The 27,268-nt window shown below is 29.9% G+C and overlaps 2 protein-coding genes across 3 annotated transcripts in view; one reads left to right on the top strand and one right to left on the bottom strand.

The window, feature by feature from the left end:
* Window positions 1-27,268, bottom strand: part of LOC142332728 (very long chain fatty acid elongase AAEL008004) — a 136,241-nt gene that overhangs the window by 15,220 nt on the left and 93,753 nt on the right. For both annotated transcript variants that reach the window (XM_075379324.1, XM_075379325.1), the window contains exons 4-5: window positions 7,504-7,584; window positions 975-1,031 (exon numbers count right to left, since the gene is read on the bottom strand). In XM_075379324.1, coding sequence (XP_075235439.1) covers window positions 975-1,031; window positions 7,504-7,584 — 138 coding nt within the window. The remainder of the gene's footprint in view (window positions 1-974; window positions 1,032-7,503; window positions 7,585-27,268) is intronic.
* LOC142332727 (very long chain fatty acid elongase AAEL008004-like) overlaps window positions 14,784-27,268 on the top strand; it is a 392,025-nt gene continuing 379,540 nt past the window's right edge. The window contains exon 1 of the mRNA XM_075379319.1: window positions 14,784-14,996. The gene's annotated coding sequence lies outside the window, so the exon portion shown is untranslated. The remainder of the gene's footprint in view (window positions 14,997-27,268) is intronic.

Below are 27,268 nucleotides of genomic sequence, written 5' to 3'. Positions count from 1 at the left end.
CTAATAGTCTAACTCTGATGATTATTAAGTTTAGTTTGTAGTTTATTTTACATTTACAATACTTAATTTATGTTGATCTTCAATTTTTCTGTAGTTATCATAATCATATGTTAGTATGAAAAAATCTGATGTTTATCAAATAATTGGTCAGTATTTTTAGCTTCGGGTTATATGTTTATTGTGTTCAACATGATACACTTTGTTATTACGCTGTGATAATTTAACAGTAACTCATTTCATTACCGGTTCTAAATTTTTTAAAGTATTCAGTTCTGTATAATTAATTTATTTCTTGTCTTCTCTAAAATAAATAACTTAAATTTGTAATATATATTGTTTTTTTTAATTAATTTTAACTATAGTTTGGACTTAGTGATTAATATCATAATTATTGGTTAAAAATTGCTAATAATGAATAAGTACGGTATTATTGTGGATTTGGTTTTTGATTAATATTATTGAAGTACGTATACTACAATAAATCACACTTGACAAAACTGTTCCTGTGATCATTCTCAAAGTTTCCTGTTTCTTTGAACGCAATAGTATTTTTCCCTTCATTCAGCCTTTCTACTAAAGCAATGAATTTAAAAAACCTAACAAATGGATTTTTAGCAGAGTGTTATATAAAATATTATATTCATTATTTACAATAACGGTGAAGTTAATGAATCTTGCCTCTTGTTTGCACATTGTATAGATCCAATAAAGCTGTAAATTCGATTGCACATACTTTCTACGCTGATAGTAGCATATGTTACTAGGAAATTTGCGAGTTTCTATCTTACAGGCAATACAACCACACATAAAGAATTTTCTTACTGTAATATAATGTAAGTATATCCTTCAGAAGAAAAGAAGGGATATATTAGATTATTTATTACTCTACATTAGGAGTAGAAGTGTGTAGTCAAATTCTATCAGTTTATTTCAATCATTAAAATTTTTTATATAGGAGATTAAAAATAACTTACTGTATCTGCAAACTCTGTTAATTTTGATATGTAGTACCACCAGCATAGATTTGCCATCTGTAAAAAAAAAATTATAATGTTATCTTTATTTTGCTTATTAATATGAAATTAACATTATATTAAAACAAAACAATAGTTTTTTTTTTTTGTCTTCAGTCATTTGACTGGTTTGATGCAGCTCTCCAAGATTCCCTATCTAGTGCTAGTCGTTTCATTTCAGTATACCCTCTACATCCTACATCCCCAACAATTTGTTTTACATACTCCAAACGTGGCCTGCCTACACAATTTTTCCCTTCTACCTGTCCTTCCAATATTAAAGCGACTATTCCAGGATGCCTTAGTATGTGGCCTATAAGTCTGTCTCTTCTTTTAACTATATTTTTCCAAATGCTACTTTCTTCTTCCATTTGCCGCAATACCTCTTCATTTGTCACTTTATCCACCCATCTGATTTTTAACATTCTCCTATAGCACCACATTTCAAAAGCTTCTAATCTTTTCTTCTCAGATACTCCGATTGTCCAAGTTTCACTTCCATATAAAGCGACACTCCAAACATACACTTTCAAAAATCTTTTCCTGACATTTAAATTCATTTTTGATGTAAACAAATTATATTTCTTACTGAAGGCTCGTTTAGCTTGTGTTATTCGGCATTTTATATCGCTCCTGCTTCGTCCATCTTTAGTAATTTTACTTCCCAAATAACAAAATTCTTCTACCTCCATAATCTTTTCTCCTCCTATTTTCACATTCAGTGGTCCATCTTTGTTATTTCTACTACATTTCATTACTTTAAAAAACAATAGTATAAGTTTTAATACATAGATTATTTATTTAGATAATATACCAGTATAATAACATATTTTGTACATTATATCAGGAACGGGTAGAATACTATTTTCTGTATAAAAATAATTAATTACCTCGATATTTACATTTTTTTTTAACCTCCGGGACCACCGTTAGGTATTGCTTAAGAGGATGAGATGAATGGTTTTAGCGTGTGTGAAAATGCTATGCCTGACCATGATTAGAATCTGGGACTTCCTGATTAAAGACCGAGATTCTACCACTCATGTCACGGAGGCCAGTCACTCTGATATTTACCTGATTGTATCAAGGGAAACTCTAGAAAAACCTTGACTGGTGTCACAGAAAAATAGGAGAGAGAGAACACATATCAATAATTTTTATATTTATTTCCTAATGTGTATCTTGCAATCAGTGAGGAATAAGAAATCACTCGCTGCTCGATGAGATGAGGATGATGTGTATGACATGTAAATGAAGTCTTGTAAGACATGAATACATCTTGTAAGATTCAGGCTGACCATTCCGAGATGTGTGATTAATTAAACCCCAACCACCAAAGTATATCAGTATCCACAGTCTAGTATTCAAATCTGTGTGAAAAACCAACCTTTACTAGGATTTGAACCTGAGAACCTTCGACTTTGAAAATCAGTTGTTAAACAAGTGATTTAGAACGTTTCTACTAGAAAAGTAAAGCATATATGTGAAAATACTAAATAAATAAAATTAGTACAAAAAAAAATAACTTTTTGTAAGGTAATATTAGAAGTCATTTTTATGTATACTTTTTTATACAAATTAAAACATAATGCAGAAAATTCTTTTCTTTTTTATTAATTACTTATATTTAAATATTCATAGAGTAATACTGTTTCTGTAAAAGAAAATCATTTAATTCTATTTTAATAAATTTGTGGGAAATTTTGTAAAAACACCTATATTTTTACTCAGCTTGATGTAATGTTACTGATTGTGTAAATAAATTCCAATTAATGATAACAATAGTACTTCTTTTTTTTAATTAAGTGGAATTATGGGAGTTTTATTGGATTAAAATACTTGAGGTGATAGCAAATCAATTTCATTTTCAACAAAGTCTAACTGTACAGTTTTTCTTTAAATCGCCTTAATAAAATGTAGAGTTTATCATTATTTATAACTACATATATTCCCATATAAAGTATAATATCATCTGAGTTCTCATAAAAAATCGGAATGAATTTTCAAATTATAAAAATTGACTGTCAGATCTTGTTTGGCATCCACAAGTATGAATCATGTAGAAATGTAAATGTTCATTTGTTCAAAATCTTAAATCTTCGAAAGTCTTCACCAATTGCTTTGAAACATATACACAACATTACATTTGAATATGCGCGTGTTTTTATATATCTAAGATGTCAGACCTGTGGCAGGTAAAAACATGTTTTTTTTTAAAAACAGCACTATCTGTTGGACGTAAAAGCAACACACACTATATTAAATATTTTACGAATACATTTCAATGTTGTTTCCACTATAGACTAAAAAAGTACTGGACCTTTTTATGCGCAGGGAAAAAGGGAGAAAGGAAAATAGGGAAAAATAAATAAGGTAAAAGAGAAGAAAGAGAAAATGAAAAAATGAAAAAAAACAGGGAAAAGGTAAAAACGAGGAAAGGAAATGGAAAGGGGAAAAAGAACAAAGAAAGGGGGAAAGATGATGGGAAAAGGGAAACAAGTGAAATATATATGGGGGAAGGAAATGAAAAGGAGTAGTAAAGGGGGGAAATAGGAGAAAGGGAAAGGGAAAATGTGGGGAAATAAAAATGGGAACAGGGGAAAAGGAAAGGGGGAAAGGCTAAAAGGGAAAGGTTAAATTTTGTGAAGTTCCTTAATGTTCATTTTGTTAATGTCTTGTAAAACTTTGAATTGTTTTCATTTAATCTATATACATATACTCAAATTTCGCAATAGCGAAACATTGCTGGGTCTTTACTGAAAAAAGACAGTAAAACTGTGTTTTTGTGAACTACCTTAACAATACATTAGCTTAAAAGAAAGACCTTATGCTTCAGTAAATTATTGATTCATTTATGCTGAGTAATATACCAATTCATTTCGGGTGAACCCAGACTATTCACCCTCTGGGTTTTGAGATTTGATTAGGGTTTTCCATTAAAAATTAAGGGGATGTCTTTTGAAAAATTTTGATTGAATCATTTCAAGGAGCCCTTCAGAAGAATTCAAAGTTTAAAAAAGGAATATTTAACACCAAAAATTCTTATAAGATTAGTATATGCCCATATATGTTTATAAAGGGACAGAGTTCTGTCATTTCAGACACCTTGAGAAAGAGACCAATTCAGACGGGTGTCTGAATTGGTAGATTACTCCATCGCCCAACCACATGATTTAGAATATAATTAAAACAATTTTCTTTCATAGAAAATAACTCTATTGATGAATTTCTAAATAATACTAATTGGAATAAAAAACCCTGAATTTTTTGTATTCCATTTAATGTGTGCATAAATATGTGCTCATTAATGTCTTCAATTTTCATTAATGCCTTCTGAATTGTAAATTATTTTATATTTTGTGTCTTAATGCAATATTTATAATTTATTGAATCAATATGGAATTTAATCGCATCTATTATTTTTATATTTTATAATTATTTATTTTATGATGCTATTCTGATCAAAGTTTCATTTGATTCATCCAGGCAAATTTTAGGGTGGTTCCTTTTCTTTTTGGAGTTGTATATTTATCTATTCCTGATGTGGTCTATGTGTTATATAACTATGCGCTGAGCGGATTTATTTATTTAATAAATGACAGTTTATATGTATAAATAAATAATAGAACAAAAACTATGTACTGAATAATTGGCGTGGACTTTTATTCAAATAACAGAACTGGTAATTCTGCAAAACATTTTCATTAAAAAATTAATTGTCAATTTGTTTAATATGTAATGAATGATAAATATTTATTTTATTAAGAAATAAATCTGTTACTTCATTTAATATTATCAGATTATGGGTCGATCAGTTTCATTAAGTACGATAACATATATATCCAAAGTAAATTTTACAGCCCTTTGAATTTCTGGTTTGTAATAGAGACTGTTGTTTTCAAGTAGAGTTTGATTAAGGAAGTTTTACTATGTAAGTAATTTTTATTTATTTTACCCATCATTTGTAAGTTTTTAAATAATTTGACATGATTTTTAAAAGTAGTAGCTGTTGCAAATAATTAAACGATATAATTGTCATGATTTTAATTAATTAGTAATCGCTGATCTATCATAAATTATTTTTAATTTTTATTTAAATATTTGTTATGAATATGTGTAATATATTTTATTGCTTCCTAGATTTTGTGCCAACTTTTCTGTTTGTTTATCACTCTGTGAATATAAATAGTCTATTAGAATATAATTTATTACGTCTGTCAATAATTCTGTATGAACAATCATAAAGTTATATCATTCTTTTTAATTTTGTTTTTTTTTATTAATGTTTCTTTCAAACAATATTTACAAGCGTGTAAATGCAAAGAAAAGTTAAATGGTTATCAAATAGTAACATAATCAACAATAATGATTATCATAAAATAATAACTATGAAACCTTCAAAAAAAGTTGATAAAAAAAATTAAAATAAAAGCTGGGTAAAGCATTACATATTTTACTTGGTTCTATTTTTATTTATCTCCTTGATAAATTTTTATTTCAAATACATTATTGGGTTTTTAAAAATTAATGACTTAATTTACAGTTAACGGGAAAAAATTAGAATACACTTGAGAAAAAATAAAATTCTTAGTAAACAATTTTGAGTCCCATTTGCCTCCCTTGATTGAATGATGTTTTTATCATTAAGTAGCTGGTCACGGCTCACTTTGCTCACCTGACTATCTTGAAATGTGGTGATATAGGAGAATGTTAAAAATCAGATGGGTGGATAAAGTGACAAATGAAGAGGTATTGTGGCAAATAAATGAAGAAAGAAGCATTTGGAGAAATATAGTTAAAAGAAGAGACAGACTTATAGGCCACATACTAATGCATCCTAGAATAGTAGCTTTAATATTAGAGGGAAAGGTAAAAGGAAAAAATTGTGTAGGCAGGCAACGTTTGGAATATGTAGAACAAATTGTTAGGAATGTAGGATGTAGGGGGTATACCGAAATGAAACGACTAGCAGAAGATAGGGAATCTTGGAGAGCTGCATCAAACCAGTCAAATGACTGAAGACAAAAAAAAACTTTAAAGAAAAAATTAATCATTTTACTTCAATATATTTCTGTTGACAGAAATATAATAATGTAATAAAAGGATACTTTTCTTTAAGGAATATCTATAATTTAAAAATTCACTTCCAAGTGGGTTAGGACCATGATCTGTGACTTAAAACTTTCCCTGGGATAATGCAAATGTATCCTGAAAATTTGAAAGGAATCAGTCGGCTTGTTCTCGTGTGATGCAGTTGCAAACAGACAAGCTTTTGCATTTATGTGTATATATATATATATATATATATATATATATATATATATATAAGATTTTTAAGTTGTGATATTTTAACACGGCTTTAACCCGCCCAATGTTTTCTTTTTTTTGTCCTCAAAACACAGATATAATTGTAGATAAATCATTTGTATCAAAAAGTATAAATTGTTCAAACATATGAATGTTTGAGAAGTATAAATCGTTCATGCACTTCATTCAAAATAAAAATGTGAGCACATACAGCATACAAACAAACCAACGCGCAGTGCATTTTTATTGGAGAGAAATTATAATCATATTTAGAATATTTATGCTAACAAAATCAAAATTTTTAGCAAAACATTTCGGTTCCTATTTGACTCTCTTACTTGACAGTTGCCTGATATAACATTTTTAAAAACCACAACTTACAGATAAGTATCAAAAGTTATAAGTTAATCAAAGTAATTTTTCAAATTATTAAGGCAGGAGCCATGGGCTTCCCCCTTTTTAAAAGAGTTGCCGTATCATCCGCATTAATTCTAGATGCAGTTTGATTTTTAATTTTGATAATTAAAGTTAAAAAAATTGATATGGTCTTATTAGCTGTCATGTTGCTTTTGAAATTAAAAGTTTGTTTATTGGAATAATTATTTACCTCAATAAGTCAACCGAGTTTGGTGGAATATCAGCAAGGCAAAAAAACATAGTTTACAAAAAAAAAGAAAAAAGTGGTTACAAACATGTTCCCTTGTCCAATTTGGTAAAAAATCTGGCTGAAATTGGGATATAGCAAAAACTTATTTTGGTCGACTTAAAACTTAAATTGTTTGGTCGATGAATTTTCAAGATGCGACGCAAAAAATGTTAAGAAATAATGTTGAATATCCCCCACCAATAAATCTGATCGGCTTAAAACTTTGGAATTTTAAATAACTTAATAAATATTTTCATCGTACTAAAACTTAGTTTTTTACTACCGTTTTACAAAAATGTTATATATACAGCAATAACCATAGCATTATTAGTGAAGAAATTCATTTTGAATGATTATTTTGTCCGCTGAAAAATAAGGTAAAAGGATTAAATTTCAAAATTTATGTAAGAATCACATAACCTTAGCAGTATCTTTGTCGGTTTTTTCAAAACACCTTAACAATTTAAACGAATAAATTTAATACGAGTTAGAAAAGTGCCTAAAATATAAAAATTTCTATAATTGTAATTTACTTACTCTTAATGCAGTTGGATTATGTGAATAATCAACTGGTTGACATTTGTAACTGTACTCCAAAAGCCATCCACTCATCAAATGCTTAAACAAAAAAAAAAAAAAGATTAAAAAATGTAGGAATAATCTTTTGATAGGTAATATTTTGTTTTAATTCTTCCTTATTATTTATATTTTAATTTGTGGTATTTATTTTGCCTAAAGTTTTGTAGTTTTTAATAAATTTTAGAATATTTTGCTTTATATACACCTATTGGTAGCATCTCTGTCATCCAGAGGTTTGATCCAAGTCAAGCTTGGCAGTTTTCTTATACTACAAAATTCATTATTATTCATCAGTAACTGTTAATTAGTATTAATATGATGTTGCTGTATTAATAGGTAAACAATATAATGTTTGCATTTTATCGTGAGCCACATTTTAACAGTGTGGTTTAATAAAATTTGTAGCTTAATATATTTCTGTTGAACACTTCATAAAAGTAGACCAACAATTATTTTATCGGTATTGTCCACCTATAAATTATCTTTTTGTCTTATGAAAATAGTTAATCCTTGATGATAATTGAATTGTCAACAAAAAAATAATGAAATAATATATCTCTTAAATTTTAAAATTGATATATGTAGTTTTCTAATAATTAGTAATTAATAACTGAATTTACTTTGTTCACAGAAGACAAAGTAGTAACAAGTTAATAGTGTTTTTATCAAAAGGTCTGTAAAGTAATGCGACTAGTTTTTTTTTGGCAGCCAAAGTGTCAACACTGTAAAGTTACTAGTAAATATATGGTTATATGAATGGCTGATTTATATTAGGTATTAATATTTTTAGTTTATTGTTGCCACGTGAGACGTAAACAAACTTTTTGTGAACGAGTTTTTGTTGTGCGTTACAAAAATGAGTGATACTAATTATGAGCAATGTTGTGCGATCAAGATTTGTGTTAAACTCCGTGAGAATACTGCTGAAACTTTTTCAAAATTGAAAAGGGTGTATGGAGATGACGCTCTGTCACAAGCCCAAGATTTTAGGTAGTTTAAAGCACTTTCAGATGCTCGGGAATCAGTTGTGGATTGTTCACGCTCTGGAAGACCATTAACATCAAAAAGTGACAACAATGTTGAGCGAATCAGAGACTTAATGCAGTATGACCGGCAATTAATTATCAGAATGATTGCAGAACAGTTGAATTTGAAGCCTACCATAGTCCATCAAATTTTGACAAACGAATTGAACATGAAAAATGTTTGTGCAAAATTGATCCCAAAAAACCTCACTGTTGAACAGAAAAATAACAGTGTGGAAGTGTACTGCTATCTTCTAGGGCAGATTGAAACTGATCCTGATTTTCTAAAAAATGTTATTACTGGTATAAATCTTGGATATTTGTTACGACCCAAAAACAAAACGCTAGAGGAAGGAGTAGCACACTTCAAACTCACTGCGTCCCAAAAAGACAAAAATTAGCTAATCAAAAATCAAAACCATGCTAATTTATTTCTTTGATAATAATGGTATTGTCCATAAGGAGCTTTTGCCTACAGGACAGACTGTAAATCAATATTGGTCATTTGTCAATTGTCAATCAGTTTCAATTTGCCCTAGAAGGCAGCGGGCACACTTCCATCCTGTTGTTTTTCTGTTCAACAGTGAGGTTTTTTGGGACCAATTTTGATTTACTGAGAAATTCTTGAAAGACTGCCGAAAAAATTTGCCCGTGTGAAACCAGCCATCAAAGACAACTGGATGCTGCATCATGACAATGCACCTTGTCACACTGCACTCTCAATTAATGAGTTTTTGGCAAAGAAAAACATTCCTGTTGTTCCTCAACCATCTTATTCACCTGATTTGAGTCCCTGCGACTTTTTCCTGTTCCCGAGTTTAAAAAACACCTCAAAGAACACCATTTTGGAACAGTAGAAAACATAAAAAAAATGTAACCGACCATCTCAAGGATATACCGGTTTCTGAGTTCCAACACTGCTATGAACATGGGAAAACCGTTCGAAGTGTTGGGTGGCTTCTCAAGAGAACTACTTCGAAGGTGGTAAGAGTTTATGTATAACTGGATTGTAAATAAAATGTTTTTCTGAACCGGTTTCATTACTTTATTTACAGACCTCATATGTACAAAATTTAATGCAGAACAATTTTATGTTTGTTTGTATGTATTAATACTGATTTTATTTGTTACAGATAATTTGCTGCAGTTATTGGCCCTTGACGTCGATTGAAACAAAGTTGTTGAAAGTTATCATTTACCTACTGCAACAAAAAGTGGACTATGATGATAATTACGTACAGTTATGTATCACCTCTGGTTTTAATGAAATTTGGAATATACTTTATTTAGGACTGCGAGTTAAGTTATTTGTAACTTAATTGAGATGATTCGTCGGAAACTCCTTTCACCAATTACATCCTTTGTAAGTTACAAAGAACCCTCACCAAAAATTTTATAATTCAGCGCTGTATGAGTGTAATATACATTATTTGCTGATTAAATAATTTGGTTTTGGTTAAATTTAGTTAAGAATAAGTTTAAGTTAGGTTAAATTGAGCAGAAATCTTGATGATAGAAGACAAATGACGGTAAGTTTCTATCAAATTTATAAGTAACTTATAATCCAAGCTAACCTTAACCTTGATCTAAACCTAACAAAATTCAGTTAAATTTTGTATAAACCAAGTTATTTACTCCATAAATAATGTATATTGCACATTTACCAAAACCCACACCTTAATCTTAACCTAATCTAATTTAGTTTTAAGAGAATCTAATCTGATTCTTAGCTTAATTTCACTAAAACCAAATCGTTTAGTCTGAAAATAATGTATATTACACTTTTATAATGTTGAATTACAAAATTTTTGGTAAGGGTATGTGTAACTTATGAGGGACGTAACTCAAGTGAAAGGTGTTTCCGATAAATAATTTCAACTGTAACGAATAATTTAGATCCTAAATAAAGAATATCACAAATTGCATCAAAATCGGAGGCAACTCCTTAATAGTATATAATTAACAGTCTGATATTTTTTTATCTGATTCCAAAACCACCATTCACCCATTATAAGGTGATCATGGTTTTTACAGATAAATGATGGTGGGTCTAGATGAGGTTTCCTTGAAAAATAAATGGTATTTTGTTGAGTATTAAACAGTTTGATCTGCATTGTGTAATTGATGATTGCTTTTTCTTTTAGTTCCATTTCATATTGAAAGTTGAAATGTTTGCAGCAATTTTCATTTTATCTATGGCAACTTTTAATATTATGTTTTTTAAACTTTAGCTTTACAATCCTCAAATTGCTACAATCAGGTTCTTCTTCTTTAACCCATATTTGTTGTTACACTGCTGAGGCATTATGATACGTTTCGTTAGGAGGAGTGGGGTTTCTCCTGTCGTAATGCGATTTAGTATTGGTATCTATCTTGATATTATAAGTCTATCTTATCATTTCCACTACTTCCACTAGTTACACTTTCTTTTAGTTTTATTTTGCGCATTTTTCTGTAGCACTCCATATTAAAAATCTTAATTTTTTAAATGTCTTTCTTTCATGGTCCACCGATTTTTGATTTTAATACAGTTGAGTGAACTCATATAATAAACTCTTAGTTTTGAGTAAGAAGTTGAAAATAATAAATAAAAATGCGTGTACTTTATTTCAAACAGTAACCGATTTAGTTCAAGTAAATTGCATTAAAACACACCTTTTTGTTTTAGACAAATGATATATTGGCTTTACCCTTACCATTTGCTGTCTCATCTTCACTGTGTTAATTACTGTAATTATTGATTAAGTACAATAATCAATTTAAAAATCTCAGAAACCTGGTTTCTTTTTGGTGGAGACATAACAATAACTAAACAGATTAATTATAATTTCACAATTTGCAATCACCTTCTGTCAGATCATTTTTATGAAAATTACGAAATAATTATTTAAAAAGCTGGCAAAGTATTACATAACTTTTTGCCTACATCGATCAAGTCATACAGTACTTCTATAGTTTTTTCATTGTAAAATATTTTTCCGTATTTTAGGTGCGGGTCTGTAATTTAAAAATATTGTAGACATTTCTTGATAACTCTATACATGAAGTATAAAGTTTCAAAAAAAATTTTAAAAAGTACTTAAACTGAAACGAGGTAGAGGGAAAGAACAAAAAGACAAATTTCAATTTTAAAGGTGGGGATTGATTTTTTGAAAAAAAGTTTTTGGATTATTTATATAATTTTTAATTTATTTAGATTATTACATTTTTTATAATCCATTTTTTCTTTAATTTTCCTCTGTGCGTTAAATAACTATATATAATATAATATTTTTTCAGCCTCTGCAAAGTACAGAATTACAAAACACTGTTACTTTTACTTTTTCATGTTCAAAACGTTTTTGGGCCTAAGCCCATCTTCAGTGATTAATAATTCTTATTTTTTACATTTACACATTAAATTATAACATAGTTTAGTAGAAATTTCATATCTGAACCCAGGTCTAAGTTTTGTCGGATGGTTCTAAAGAGCAGATGGTGCACGGACTATTTGACCTTGCAAGCCTCACAGATCTTCTGAGGAGAGCCAAATAGATGAGTGTGGGTAAGTCTGCTGTGTCCAATCCTTAGCCGAGTTAAGATGACTTGGTCTCTTCTGTTGCTCGGGGAAAGCGGTTTCTTGAGCACATTCTCCTGGATGTTATGTAATGCCTTAGGAGGACTCAACAGCCAGAACCTGTTCCACTGACCCACAATTTTGTACTTGGATGCCATTAATTTATCAGTATCTTATCTTTCTATGACAACTTAAATAATTTTAATAAGAATGTCTCCATTAAATTCGGTGGGTTAACAAAATTGTTTTCACGTTAACAATACTTCATCAAATGAGAAAGGTCGTTATTATGCTTCAATTATTGAAATATCTAAAAATTTATTTAAAATATAATTAAGATTTCTTTTTATAGAAACAATATTGCTCTGTTGATAAATTTCTAAATAATACCAATTAAAAAATAAAAATTAATTTTTTTGTTTCCCAAATAATTTTAATTATGCCTTTGGAATTGTGATTTATTTATTTTTAGTATCTTTGTATCAATGCTTATTAATATGGAGTTGAATCATATTTATTTTAATTTTGTAATCATATAGTATTTTTACACGACTGCCTGGAAATTGGTGTAAAAATTAATTTAGGGGGCATGTTCCACTGTAGCAGCTGAACAGCTAAACTGATTTAGATGTATGACTCTGCGTTGAAATTCTTATATTACGATGGATGAGTGTCGTAGGCTATATATATATATATATATATATATATTGGCAAAGCATTTACTTGAATGTATCAAGGAAAACTGTTAAACCCTTGATCACAGCAGCATCACATAAGAGATAAATATTAAAAAACATGGCTGCCAAAAAAAAAAAAAAACAATGCTGATAAACACTACTAATATATAATAATTAAGGAGTGTGCAGTTGACAATTTTGTATTTGTATATATATATATATATATATATATATATGTTTAAATAAATTAAAAGAATTTGAAAAAAAAATTATACTAAATACAAAATTGTTAACTACAAGCTCCTTAATTATTCTATATCAGTAATTATATGATATATTAAAGAGCAATTGTTTTTTGTTTTTTTTTGGCAGCCTTGTTTTTTAATATTTATCTCTTCTGTGATGCTGCTGTGATCAAGGGTTTAGCAGTATTCCTCGATACATTCAAGTAAATGCTTTGCCAATTCCCTTTTTTTATTTATGAATATTTATGTAATGATCAAATAAAAAATTTATTTATTTTTTACAATATTGACTTTCAGGATTATGTATAATATATGTTACACGTTTGATATTACTTCTTTTTAATAGGTTTATGAAAGAGTAATTTATTTGTATTATAATTATTTAACTTTATGAACAAGTTGAACTATTTTACGTTCCTTCGGGTACCAGATGTTAAGGAATCTTCAATCAATGTCCAAAAAATATTTTGTGCTTCAGATATTTACTTTAATTTTTGTTTCCTTTAATGTATGAGACAAAAAAAACTTTATTGTGGACCGCTTTTGAAAGTAGCCCTAAAAAATATTAAATGTCTGCCATTTTAGTTAAGGTTACTGTAACCTTAATCCTTACGTGACCCAAAATTTTTGTCATCAATCCTTTTTAAAATGGCGTGTCTCAACTATATTCCTTAAATTTAAAATTATTTAGACTTCCAAACCATTACGACTTGAGGTGTAATTTAATACCAAAAATTTGACTGTAAGGACATTTGCTAAGTTCTGTTTTTTTAGTGTCATTGTTGAGTAATTATTGAAGAAGTACTGTGGACTACTTTTGAAACTAGCAGTGAAAAAATATTAAATGGTTGCCATTTTGGTTAGGGTTGTTGTAGCCCAAAGCCTTTTACATCATAATTTTTGTTTGTTAATTCTTTGCAACCCTGCTCTTTCTCTATTTGAATTGTTCCCTTTCTAATGCTAATCCCCCCCCCCCCACCTTCAGGTTTAGTGTAGTGATCTTATAAAAAAAAGAAGATAATTTCTAATCAAAGAATTTGTTAAATTTCAACTTTCTTTGTTGAAAGTTATATTTATGAATTTCTTAAGTTTTGGTAAGCTGTACTCTTTTCATAAAGACAAAACATTTTATTTGTAACCTAATTACAAAACGATCATGAATGCACATTGACTTGTTAACTTAATAGTTTGAATAAATTGGAATTTTATCAATCTTTTTATTTATAACTGTTTCTGCATGATTCCGTTGCATCAAAATAGATGTAAGTTATATACTTGCGTATTCTATTTTTAGGAGACTGAAATCTCAATCATAATTAAATTATTAAATCATTTTAGATGAAAAAATTTAATCAATTTTTGGATTTTCCCCATACATTTCTTCTAAAACACGTCTAACGTGAAAATGAAAAAAAAACTTTTTCATTAGGAAAGCAGGAGTTAACAGAATAAATTTAGGTTAGATGAAGTCTAATAAAAACGATATGTTAAATTGGATTTTTTAGCGATTGTAAAAACAGAGATTTCAATATTTAGTTAAGACAGTACAATTATATTTCGGTATTAGAAATTATAAATGTTCGCGTACAATAGACTATTATTCTCGCTAGCGGGAGGTTTCTTTTATGAATGTATGTACCTGTCAACTACGTTATGATAATCCTCTACAGCCTAGATGCTAGTGAGCTCTATCGGAGAATTTTTATCAGTGATAATACGATGTTTGTTACTGGAGATTCGACCGTTATAATATTTGTGTTTTTTAATGATCGTAGTTGATGTCATTTAATTATGTCGGGTTTATTACTCTACTATATAAGTATATTAATAAACTGATTGTAGTGATTAATGAGAAGTGTGTAGAAAAAGATTTTCGTGTTGGATAAGTACTTATTAATCTTATTTTCGTTAAATGAAGCTCGTGGGAGTTCATTATGGATACCGGCATGTAAGTGTAATTTGAAATTCAAATACGAAGCGTTTATTGTTATGTAAATTTCTATGTAATTAATAAGTATTTGTAATTTACTTAGTCGCATAATTATTGTCGTAATTATAAAACTAGTTCAGCTTAATAGTTGTTAAAAATAATTATGTACTTTAGGTTAGGCAAGTACTGCGGTGTAGGTTGTAATTCTTTCGTCTCTCGTTCTTATAAAGTAGTTAAATTCTGTTCAGTTTACTAAAATTTATCTATTTAAATATTTCTTATTAAAACTGTATTCAACATTCTAGTTAAAATGAACATTTTATTGGCGTAGAGATGGTCAGACATCAGTAAAAGTAACATAAAATATTTATTAACGTTTATTAATCTTATTTGCACAGATTACCTCTTGTGTATTGAAGGTTATTCACGTGCTATTAATTTGGTATGTATACACCAACTGTATACACTTTAGTTTTATATATATATATATATATATATATCGATTTTTTAAATATTTAAAAAATCGATCTTTGTGCCAGGTACTGCATTAGTTTACATAATCAGTAAATGAATTATTTTAAATTAAATTTTTACATTTGTGTTCGACATGTTATCAATATTTAATTTTTTTTTCTTGGCTTTAAATTAACAAAATTCTACTGTATTTATGAAGTAAAGAACAAAACGAAACTACGAGTTAGCAGATTCGTCCGATAAAAATCACCAACATTTTTAGTCTACGGAGACTAAAAAATCTGTTGTGGACACCGCATGACTAATACGCCTATTAAATTACACATTTTTTTAAATGAAAGTACGTAAAATTAAATTTCATTGATAATTTCTGATATTTTTTTATATTTATTATCATTAGATTATTATTTATTGTAATTTTTTTTTACAATCTGAGATTAATAATTATTAATAAATTAATATATTTAAATTTAAAAAAAAGGAGAAGTCGGATTCGAACTGATGCGACTTCCCCTTGTAAGACATAAATATTTAATTAAATAAAATTTTATTTGGCTATAACTGGAACCGATGAAAATAAATACCGCTTACGATATTTCGTTGAAAAGGACTCGATGAGGGCTTATTTCTGCAGTTAAGAAAAGGTCAAAAATCCAGTTTTGTTTGGATTTCGGGCTTTTTTGGACACTTTTGGGCAGTCGATTGCAGTCAAAAAGGGAGGTACAGAACTAATGTTACAACAGTCCTAAATCCAAAATTTCAACGTCTTACGGGTAATCGTTTTTTAATTATGCGAGATATGTAAGTACAGACGTCACGCCGAAATTAGTCAAAATTGATTCAGGGATGGTGAAAGTGGATATTTCCGTTGTAATTTGAAAACCGTAATTTTTCGCCATTACAATACTTCGCGAAAGGAAAAAATAGGTGTGATAGAGCCTGTATTAATATTACTAGTATGTTTAATGTATATAGATACCAAATATAAGCCGGCCTCCGTGGCGCGAACGGTAGCGTCTCGGCCTTTCATCCGGAGGTCCGGGGTTCGAATCCCAGTCAGGCGTGGCATTTTCACACACGCGCTACAAATCATTCATCTCATCCTCTAAAGCAATACCTGACGGTAGTCCCGGAGGTTAAACAAGAAAATAAAAAAAAATACAATAAAGCAATTTACATTTAAGCAAGCGTCGATAAACATTTTTGGGCACATATTTATACCGATGTTGTACATTATGGAGAAATTTTTTTTTAAAGTGTGCCTTTTTCTTTTTCAATAAATGTAAAATATTTTTTATCGATTTAAAAACACAACGGTTTGATTTATTAATGAACGCTTTTTGAACATATTTCGTAAGCCGCAATAATTAAGAGCTTAAATATTTAGCACATCTAAAAAAAACCTTAATAAAAGCAATTTCATATATTTAGAAATAATTTAAAAAAAAATTAGTTACGTTTAATTATTATTTAATCAAAATATCTAATATAATTATTATTGAAAATTTTATGTTTTTTTTTTTTTTAAAGTTAACATTAATATAAATTGTTTGTAGTTTATAAACTGAACATTTTTTACTTCTTTGTACGAAGTAAAAAAAATTTGATCGCGAAAAATTTCGGTTTTCAGATTACAACGGGAATATCCATTTTGACTAGTCTCGGCGTGCGTACGAATGTATCTCGCGTTAACTCAAAAAAACGACTAGCCGTAGGATGTGGAAATTTTGGATTAAGAACTGTTGTAACATCTAATTGTGCACCTCACCTTTTGATTGCAGTCGACTGGACCAAAAGAGCCCAAAATTAAAATTTTTTGGATATTGAACTTTTTCTTAACTTCAGTAATAAGCCATCATCGAGAACTTTTCAACGATATATCATAAGCGGTATTTATTTTCATCGGTTCCAGTTACAGCTAAATCAAATTTTAAATAATGAAATATTTGGATCTTACAAGAGGAAGGCACATCGGTTCAAATCCGACCTCATCTCCTTTTTTTTTAATTTAAATGTATCGATTTATTAATAACAATTATTAACCTCCGACTGTAAAAATTTTTTACGATAATAATAATAAAAAAAAAGAAATATATCAGAAAGCTATTATTGAAATAAAATTTTATGTACTTTTAATTTTAAAAAAATCTGTAATATAATTTAATAGGCGTACAAGGAAATCATGTAGTGCCCGCATCAGATTTTTTAAAGCAAATTATTAAATAAAACGCCGCTAATAATTTAGTTTCTCGTCGGTAGAGCCTTGCAGTACATATAAAATACATTAAGAACATTTACATTTTCGTTAACTTTACTTTTTTGCGCGTTCGTTGTTACAAATTAGCTTTTTCTAAAATTAATATGAGTAAAACAACGGGACTTTTTTTAAAAGAATTGTTATTAATTTAAGTCGAGTCTTAAGCGAGAATCGATTAAAAGTTTTGATAAACCTTACTTCTAAATTTTGCAAAACCGTATAATAAAAAATAAAAAAAATTGATAAAATGTTTATTAATTTTAACGTTCTGATAAATGTTCTATAACATTAAGAAATCATTTTCGAAGGATTAATCTTATGTTTAGATAAATTAATGTTTTTTTTTTTTTTGTTTTTATTATCGCCTATTAATAAAATCCTTATTTTAATTTTTGTTTATATATTATTAATAATAAAATGTTTATTTTAGTTTTGGTTTTATTGTTACATATTAATAAACAATTTTAATTACATTTTTTTTACGGATATGTGATCTTTTATTTCTCGTATTTAATTTTGCGTATCGGTTAAAAGCATAATGAATTTGTTTTCTGTACACCTTTTAGCCAGGTATCTCGCTAATAGTTTAGTATTTTGTCGCTAGAGCGTTACACTATGTATAAAATATCGTATTTGTAAGTCGATTATTTTGTTATTAAAACACGTACAGATTCATTTATATTAGCTTATTTTGATCGCGGTAAAAGACAGCTTAACGCTCGATTTAAATGAAATCTTCTGAAAAACTTATGTTTTAGAAATTTTTGTCGTTAAAAAGGTAAGCTATAAAACATTTTTTTACTCGTAACAGCAAATCTAATTTGTTTGTAAAGTAGCCGATTAACAAAATTAATTAAAATATTTACACAAATCAAGTCATTTACGCTACGTTTTTTGTTTATTAATCTAAAAAAATCATTTTTATTTTTTAAAAATCGTTTTGGTTTGTCTATTATGTCGGAGTTATAAGTTATTTTACACTATACGCTTTTTAAACGGCTAACCGAATCAAATTTAATGAATATATAGAGTTTTATTTATGTACGTTAACGTGTTGTCGGGTCCTGGAGGCTCTTGACCCAGGCTCCGGTTTTTGGAATACGATGTATAGATGCGATCCGTAAGTATTATAAAATAAGAAATAGGAAAAATATTCCTTACAGCTTTTTCGCTCCGAAGTCAAAAACATGGCCTACTTGCGTCTCTCCTATTAAACCGAGCGGTCCAAAAGGTCATCTCGAGGCGTTTGGTCGGTCTTTGGAGAATTAGGGTAATGAACGAAAACCCGAACCTGAAGATGAATAAGTGAAAACGTACTTCGTCTCAGGAAGTAGGTAGATGTTTATTGTACTATTTACCTTGTTGAAACCGCTCCAAAACGTGGGAAATAAACCTCTCAAATCAGGATAGTCAAGAAACTTAAAGGAGGCAATTCTTCGACCTAATTAGTTTAGCCGTAAGACTGATAACTCAAGTTGGGCAGTTTGAAAAAAAAAGAAATCGGAGAAAAACCTGTCGCTTAACGGGAAAAAGAAAGAAAAATGCGTTGTATTTTTTCTTAATTTTTTTAATTTTTCTTATAAAATTATGTCAGTTGAAGTGCTATTATATCCGTTTGTGTACACTAGATACGAGTATATTACGGTGTGGAGCTTTTCTATTCGTTTTCAGATGATATAAAGAGTGATATCGCATTTGGTTCTGTTTATCATTTAAAAAGCATTTTATTTTTTTTTTTTTTACAAGCAAAGAAGTAATCGTTGATGGTCCGTTTCGATTGTTAAGCGATCATCATCCGTTGATAATGAGGAAAATTATATACAGAGTGTTTCTAAAATAGCGGCCTGGCTATACTTTTTCAGATTCTACTTGTAAAACTAAACGAAAAATATCCTTAGGAAAAATGGCAGTTTCTCCTTCGAAAATATATCAAAATTACAAAATTTCGAGTAGAGATTTTTTTTTATTTTAGGGGTTCCTTACTTTCTAGGAAAAATGTAGGAATTCATTTTTCTTTAAAGAAGTAATCCTTAACAAAAAAAAGTCTTGCGTTGTTCTGGGCAAGGAGTTCGACTTCTTTTCGTTAATTTAATTCGGTTTTAATATTTTTTAATTCGATTTAATATCGCTAACAATTGATACCGCAGATAATGAAACATCAACATTCTAATTTGCAGTACCATAATGAATGGCGCTTCTAACTTGCTCCGCTCAAATGTTTTTGACCTTAAACTGAGCATAACTCAAGAACGACTCGACCAATTTTCATCAAATTTTTACACGCTCAACTTCAGATAAACTAATGCATGATATATAAATTTCTTTGAAATTGATCTAGTAGTTTTGGAGATTTTTGAGCCACAAAGTTTTATACGTAAGCCTAGATACAGAGTGTTTCTAAAATGGTCGGCTGGCTATACTTTTTCAGATTCTACGTGTTAAACGAAACAAAAAATATCCTTAAGAAAAATGACAATTTCTGCTTCGTTGTCCCCCTGTCCACCGTTTGTTATTTTTATATAAAAATTTATATCTCAAGTTCGGGTAGGAATCAGATTAATATTTTATAAGCGTCTTGGTAATAAAGTTGTAAAATTAGCAAAAAATTAGGACTTAAATGCCTTTGAAAATTACAAAATGGCGGCCTTGTTTATTTCTCAATCTGTTATATCTCCGTAAATATTAGTTTTATCAAAATTTATGCTATTTGGTAAAATATTAAGCCTTTTATTTTGAATAAAATGACATTTCATTTGTTTTAAATCTGTTAAATAGCCGAGTTACGAGAGAAAATTGATGTAATTTTGTTTCTGTTTTCATGACCTTCGCTTTACGTTTGATTCGATTAAATATTAATTGTATTTATTTATTGCTAATTCTAGAATTTTAAATTACTATCAAATTAAGTTGTAATTTTCTCACAATAATAGACCTGATAATTATGACAAAATTATAACTCGATTTTCTTCCACGACTCGACTATTTGTTAATCGATATTAAAAAATAAAAGGCTTAATGTTTTGGCAAATAACATAAATTTCGATAAATTTCTGTTACATCTATGGAGATGTAACAGATTGAGAAATAAACATGGCAACCGTTTTGTAATTTTCAAAGGTATTTAAATCGTGATTTTTTGTTAATTTTAAAGCTTCATTACAAAGAAGTTTACCAAATATTAATGTGATTCATCTACCCGAACTTGAGATATACATTTTTATATAAAAATAAAAAAATGGCGGACAGGAGGAGAAATTGCCATTTTTCTAAGGATATTTTTTGTTTAGTTTTACAAGTAGAATCCGAAAAATGTAGCCAGTTCACCATTTTAAAAACATTCTGTATAAGTAAGAAAATAAATAAATAAAAAAAAAAACAGTTGCAGAATTAACTTCGTATTTCGTAAATTAAATCCATATTTACAACTAGTTTTATTTAATTTTTTTTTTCTTCAGTCATTTAACTGGTTTCATGCAACTCTCCAAGATTCCCTATCTAGTGCTAGTCGTTTCATTTCGGTATACTCCCTACATCCTATATCCCTAACAATTTGTTTTACGTATTCCAGACGTTGCCTGTCTACACAATTTTTTCCTTCTACCTGTCCTTCCAATATTAAAGCGATTATTCCAGGATGCCTTAGTATGTGGCCTATAAGTCTGTCTCTTCTTTTAACTATATTTTTCAAAATGCTTCTTTCTTCATCTATTTGCCGCAACACCTCTTCATATGTCACTTTATCCACCCGTCTGATTTCTAACATTCTCCTATAGCACCGCATTTCAAAAGCTTCTAATCTTTTCTTCTCAGATACTCCGATCGTCCAAGTTTCACTTCCGTATAAAGCGACGCTCCAAACATATACTTTCAAAAATCTTTTCCTGACGTTTAAATTAATTTTTGATGTAAACAAATTATATTTCTGACTCAAGGCTTGTTTCGCCTGTGCTATTCGGCATTTTATATCGCTCCTGCTTCGTCCATCTTTAGTAATTTTACTTCACAAAATTCTTCTACCTCCATAATCTTTTCTCCTCCTATTTTCACAATCAGTGGTCCATCTTTGTTATTTCTACTACATTTCATTACTATCGTTTCGTTCTTGTTTATTTTCACGCGATAGTTCTTGCGTAGGACTTCATCCATGCCGTTCATTGTTTCTTCTAAATCCTTTTTACTATCGGCTAGAATTACTATACCATCAGCAAATCGTAGCATCTTTATCTTTTCACCTTGTACTGTTACTCCGAATTAAAATTGTTCTTTAACATCATTAACTGCTATTTCAGTGTAAAGATTAAAAAGTAACGGAGATAGGGAACATCGTTGTCGGATTCTCTTTTTTATTAAGGCTTCTTTCTTATGTTCTTCTATTATTACTGTTGCTGTTTAGTTCCTGTAATTGTTAGCAATTTTTATTTTATCTCTGTATTTGAACCCTAATTTTTTTTTAAATGCTGAACATTTTATTCCGGTCTACGTTATTTAACATATTAAGTTTTAATAAGTTAATTTAAGTTACGTTTATAATTAATAAATGTATAAGTAAAATTCACTATGCTTGGGCATTCAAATAGGAGGAACAAAGATGTATGTTTTGGTGTATCTCTAAAACGCTTTATTACGTTAGTGTCTGTTACGTTACTATCTGTTGAATAAAGGACATTTATCCGCCATGAATTTCAGATATATATATATATATATATATATATATATATATATATATTAGATATATATATATATATATATATATATATATATATCTAATGATAAACCCACTCGAGTAGCTTTCAGAAATCTATTACAAACGGGTACTTGAATTCTGTACAGGGAGGGGCGTCAAAGCGTTGGAACTAAAAGGAGTTGATGGGATATATATTTATGTATTAGTGCAGGGCGTGGCTCCGGCACGCCCCCGCAGCTAGGCTCTCCGGGCGGGTTGCCATGGCGGCGGCGTCTCGGAATGGGATTATTAGATGTCTAAAATTGATTACCTCTTGTGTAAAAATAATTTTTTTTGAATGATGAGAATCGATATAAAAAAAGTTAAATTTAGAAATTTAACTTTAAAAATCGATACTAACAAATCGGGATTCTGCGCTAGCGATCGGTACATTCCGGTGCCTACTTTTTGCTTGTAATTCATTATTTTATGAAGGAAAACAATCGCATAAATAAATGAAAAATATGTAAAAAAAAATTTTAAAAGACGCAATTCTTAAATTAAGTGCACGAAAAGGTAAAAAATCATTTTAGGACGGTATCTAAGTATGGATTTGTTAAGTTTTGATAGCGGTGTATAAGTTTATTTGAAAAAGATAGCTTTAAAGGAAAAATTTTATGTTTTTGTCAATTTCGGGTTGCACCCCACTCTTTAGGCCATTCGTCACGCATAAGGAAAAATTGGCTAAAAAATAAAATTTTTAATTTGAAGCTATTTCTTTCACATAATCTTACATATTACCATCAAAGCTTGTCGTCAAATCCATTCCGAGATACCATCTTAAAATTATTTTTTACCTTTTAGTGCGTTTAATTTAAAAGCGGTGTTTAAAAAATTTTATTTTTACATATTTTTTTTAATTTTCTACTTTTTATTCTTCATGCGTTTATACTTTACAGCTGCGCTAGCGCACAGGTTTGAGCGTATTTAGCGAAAGATCGGTTCGGTACGTTTTACGGCGGGTGAGTGCAATCAAAACATAGGGTTAAACGATTTAATTTCCTTATAACCAAGATCCGGTCGATCAAGAGTGTACTCGGTGCGTTAAACAGTTAGCGCTCGACCTGCTGATACATACGCGGTTTGAATCGTGAAAAGTTGACTAGCGGTTGCCGAGATATTACGGTGTCACCTCATCGCACCTCCTCTCCAATTTCTGAACGGCACCTCGGATGCACTTGACAATATTATCATCCGACGGTTACCGCTGGGAACGGATGGGGTGTAGTTGGGGGGGTCGAAAAACTTTTCAGAAGTCTAAGACCGACCGTTTTCGAGATGTTTGCGATTTTCATCCGAAAATTTGGTTGCGGTTAAAAAGTAAGAAATTTTTCCCAAAACTTCGATTTACATATCGATAGATTTATAATGTAACAAGTAAACACCTGACCACCACGAAAAATGTACTAACGAATCGGGATTTTCCGGTCGTGATCGGTATATTCCGGTGCTAAGCTAAGGAGGAAGCACACACAGACACACATACGAATGCCGTTTAGTAGAGATGCAATAATATCTGTAGCTTTACTGATATCCAAAACAAATGATTTATTTGAACCGATAATGGAATGTTTGTTTAATCAGCTTGCCTGTTAGTTTTATGCGGATTTAAATACTAGATTGTAGATACCGGTGTTCTTTGGAGGTCGGGTTTCAATTAACCGCACATCTTAGGAACCTTACTGTGATTCCGGAGGCTAAACAGAAAAATAGAAGAGGTGTAGAGATACTGTTACCAAATTTTTTTAAATATAATTATTTAATGAAACTTGATGCAATACCGTCAGTATTAATTAACGCAAAAGACCCAGATTTTAATTTTTGTCTTATAAACATTAATATAAGTGCAATATATTGTCAAGAGAATTATTTGCTAATAAATTACTTTTTGAGTATAAATTTGTAATTATTTCGTAATAAATTAGCAAAGACTGTTGTAGCTATTTAAACATTTTTTATTGTTTTTATATTTGGCGATGTGAACATTTTAAAACATTTTAAGTGCAGTTTGTTAATGAGTGTTGTACATATGTATGTATATATATATATATATATATAAATGTCGTGTGTGTGTGTGTGCGCGCGCGCGTAATTTTATAATTTCCTATTGTTAAATAGGACAGACAGAAGTTGCAGTGGCGTTCATATTATTAAGAGAGTTGTCCAGTCAGTGGGGCAGTGGGTTGTGTTGAGTATTTTATACGTATTACGCAATCAAAACATTTGGTTTCATCGACCTATGTCCACTGACTTCTATGTTCATTCGAGCGGTTCGAATGAGAGAACGCAATACGATAAACAGGATAGTGTTACTTCTCTACCTCTTTCTTTTATTATTATTATTATTAAACAACATAAAAAGTACTTTAAAGTCTCCTCTCCCCCTCGCCTTTCGATTATAATAAACTAGCGGCTAGTCTGAATGTAGCGAGTATAAGATTTTATAAGTGGATTTTTTTATTAAAGAAGCTATAGCGCGGTGCGGCATCTGGTGAGCGAGAGTTAAATTAGTCGACGACCTTGTACGGCATCTTACCGCATCGGCTGGCTTATAGCCTATCGTACCCTACATTTCACTTCCTACTCATCATCAAGATTCACTTTCATCTCTTCTCATAACTTTTTTTTATTCTTGGAAGATTTCTTTGTCTATTGTGTGCGTTTAAATTTCTTTAACAGCCGGTTTTTATTTTTTACAATTTATAGATCGTTTATTACAAAATTCTTCATCCTCTTGTTTACTTTATATTTTTCTTCCTTTTTATTTTATTTATTTATCGCTTATATAGGTGTCCCGGGAGATGTTGGTCAAACATAAGGAAATGATATCTATGTACGCTGCAATAACGACATTAAATCTTGCACAAATTTTTAACGAGGTAGTCGTTTTCACCATTTTTTGGTTTTAGGTAGATTTCATAAGAAAGCTACCTATTGTAATGGGTACCGTGATTCAACTTCGGAAAATTTCGGTATATCTTCGCGTTTCACATTCCACAGACCTCAAAACCATCGTCAGTTCAAAAGTTTATATGTATATATATCTATATTTCACTTTCTTGTGGACACGATAACTGCCGCAATTTTGCGCCAATCAGTTTCAAATTGATACATAAAATATAACGACCCAAAAACTCAGTCGAGTTCGTTAAAGGGGGAAATCGGACCTTGGGGATGGAAATGGAGGTCTTTTTTTGAAAAAAAAAACAACAAAATATCGCTATAACTTTCTTATTAAGTAAAATATCGAATTTGTTTAAAGTTCTTACTATTCTTTGGATAAGCACATAAAACGTATGTAACTAAAGTGTTTTGTTATCACCAACCGTTGGCCTAGGTGGTGGAAAAAATGGGGTTTCGAAGACAAAAAAAATCATATCTTCCTTAGTAGGCACAGCATCGAATCCTTGTTAAGTGGTTGTTAGTACTCTAAACATTACCTAAATAGTTTGTTTGAAACAATTTTTTATATGATCAACCCTTACGCCAAGGGATGACCAACATTTTTCTGGAATTGTAAGATGGGGTTTGTCGTGTGCTAAACACGTGAAACTTTTTTCACATGCAACCATTGTTGTATCGAGTAAATTTGATGTTTTTCTTAACTTTAAGGTGGAAATCTTTTTTATCCCCTACTTACCACTGGTGAAATCTACCTCCGCCTTCCAGCGTGCCGAAAGGGATATTTTTTAATATTGTGGTCGAAGAAAATTACCTTTATTATGTTGAAATTACTTAAAATTTCAAAATCCTAAATCGATCGTATTTAGTAATTTGAAATTAATATTATTTCTAAAGAATTTTTGTCTCGTATCTTGAAAATCCGTTGACCAATAAAAGGTGAAATTTAATACAAATACAGAGTATCACGAAGTTCTCCCGGGAATTTTATATCTATTCTGCTCTTAAAAATAATGGAAAATCTTCATATAATCATATGTTCTAAACTGCTTTGTTATCGAGTTCCGCCTAGTGAAAAATTTAGCTTGGATTTCAGCTATCCCAGTGAAATGAGGTTATACGAATTTTATTTTTTTTGTTGTCTTCAGTCATTTGACCGGTTTGATGCAGCTCTCCAACATTCCCTATCTACTGCTAGTCGCTTCATTTCGGTATACCCCCTACATCCTACATCCCTAACAATTTGTTTTACATATTCCAAACGTTGCCTGCTTGCACAATTTTTCCCTCCAGTATCAAAGCGACTATTCCAGGACGCCTTAGTATGTGGCCTATAAGTCTGTCTCTTCTTTTAACTATATTTTTCCAAATGCTTCTTTCTTCATCTATTTGTCGCAACACCTCTTCATTTGTCACTTTATCCACCAGTCTGATTTTTAACATTCTCCTATAGCACCGGATTTCAAAAGCTTCTAATCTTTTCTTCTCAGATAATCCGATCGTCCAAGTTTCACTTCCATCTAAAGCGACGCTCCAAACATATACTTTCAAAAATCTTTTCCTGACATTTAAATTAATTTTTGATGTAAACAAATTATATTTCTTACTGAAGGCTCGTTTCGCCTGTGCTATTCGACATTTTATATCGCTCCTGCTTCGTCCATTTTTAGTAATTCTACTTCCGAAATAACAGAATTCTTCTACTTCCATAAACTTACCCCTTCTATTTTCACATACATTCATACGAAATTTATGGACGTTAATTAAGGAGCAGAATTAGTGATTTCTTATGGTTTTTAACCAGAAAAATCGATTAAAATAGATCCTAGAACCGTATTTGCGGTAGATTTAGAGAAATCTGAGTGAAAACCAATTAATTGAGCTAAAAAACCCTGTTTTTTTAAGTTTGAGAACAATAAATTTGTTGAACGGGTA

The sequence above is a fragment of the Lycorma delicatula genome, chromosome 12, assembly GCF_047948215.1.
Source record: "Lycorma delicatula isolate Av1 chromosome 12, ASM4794821v1, whole genome shotgun sequence".
Classification (NCBI taxonomy): Eukaryota; Metazoa; Arthropoda; class Insecta; order Hemiptera; family Fulgoridae; genus Lycorma; species Lycorma delicatula.
This window is presented reverse-complemented; position numbering and strand designations above follow the sequence as displayed.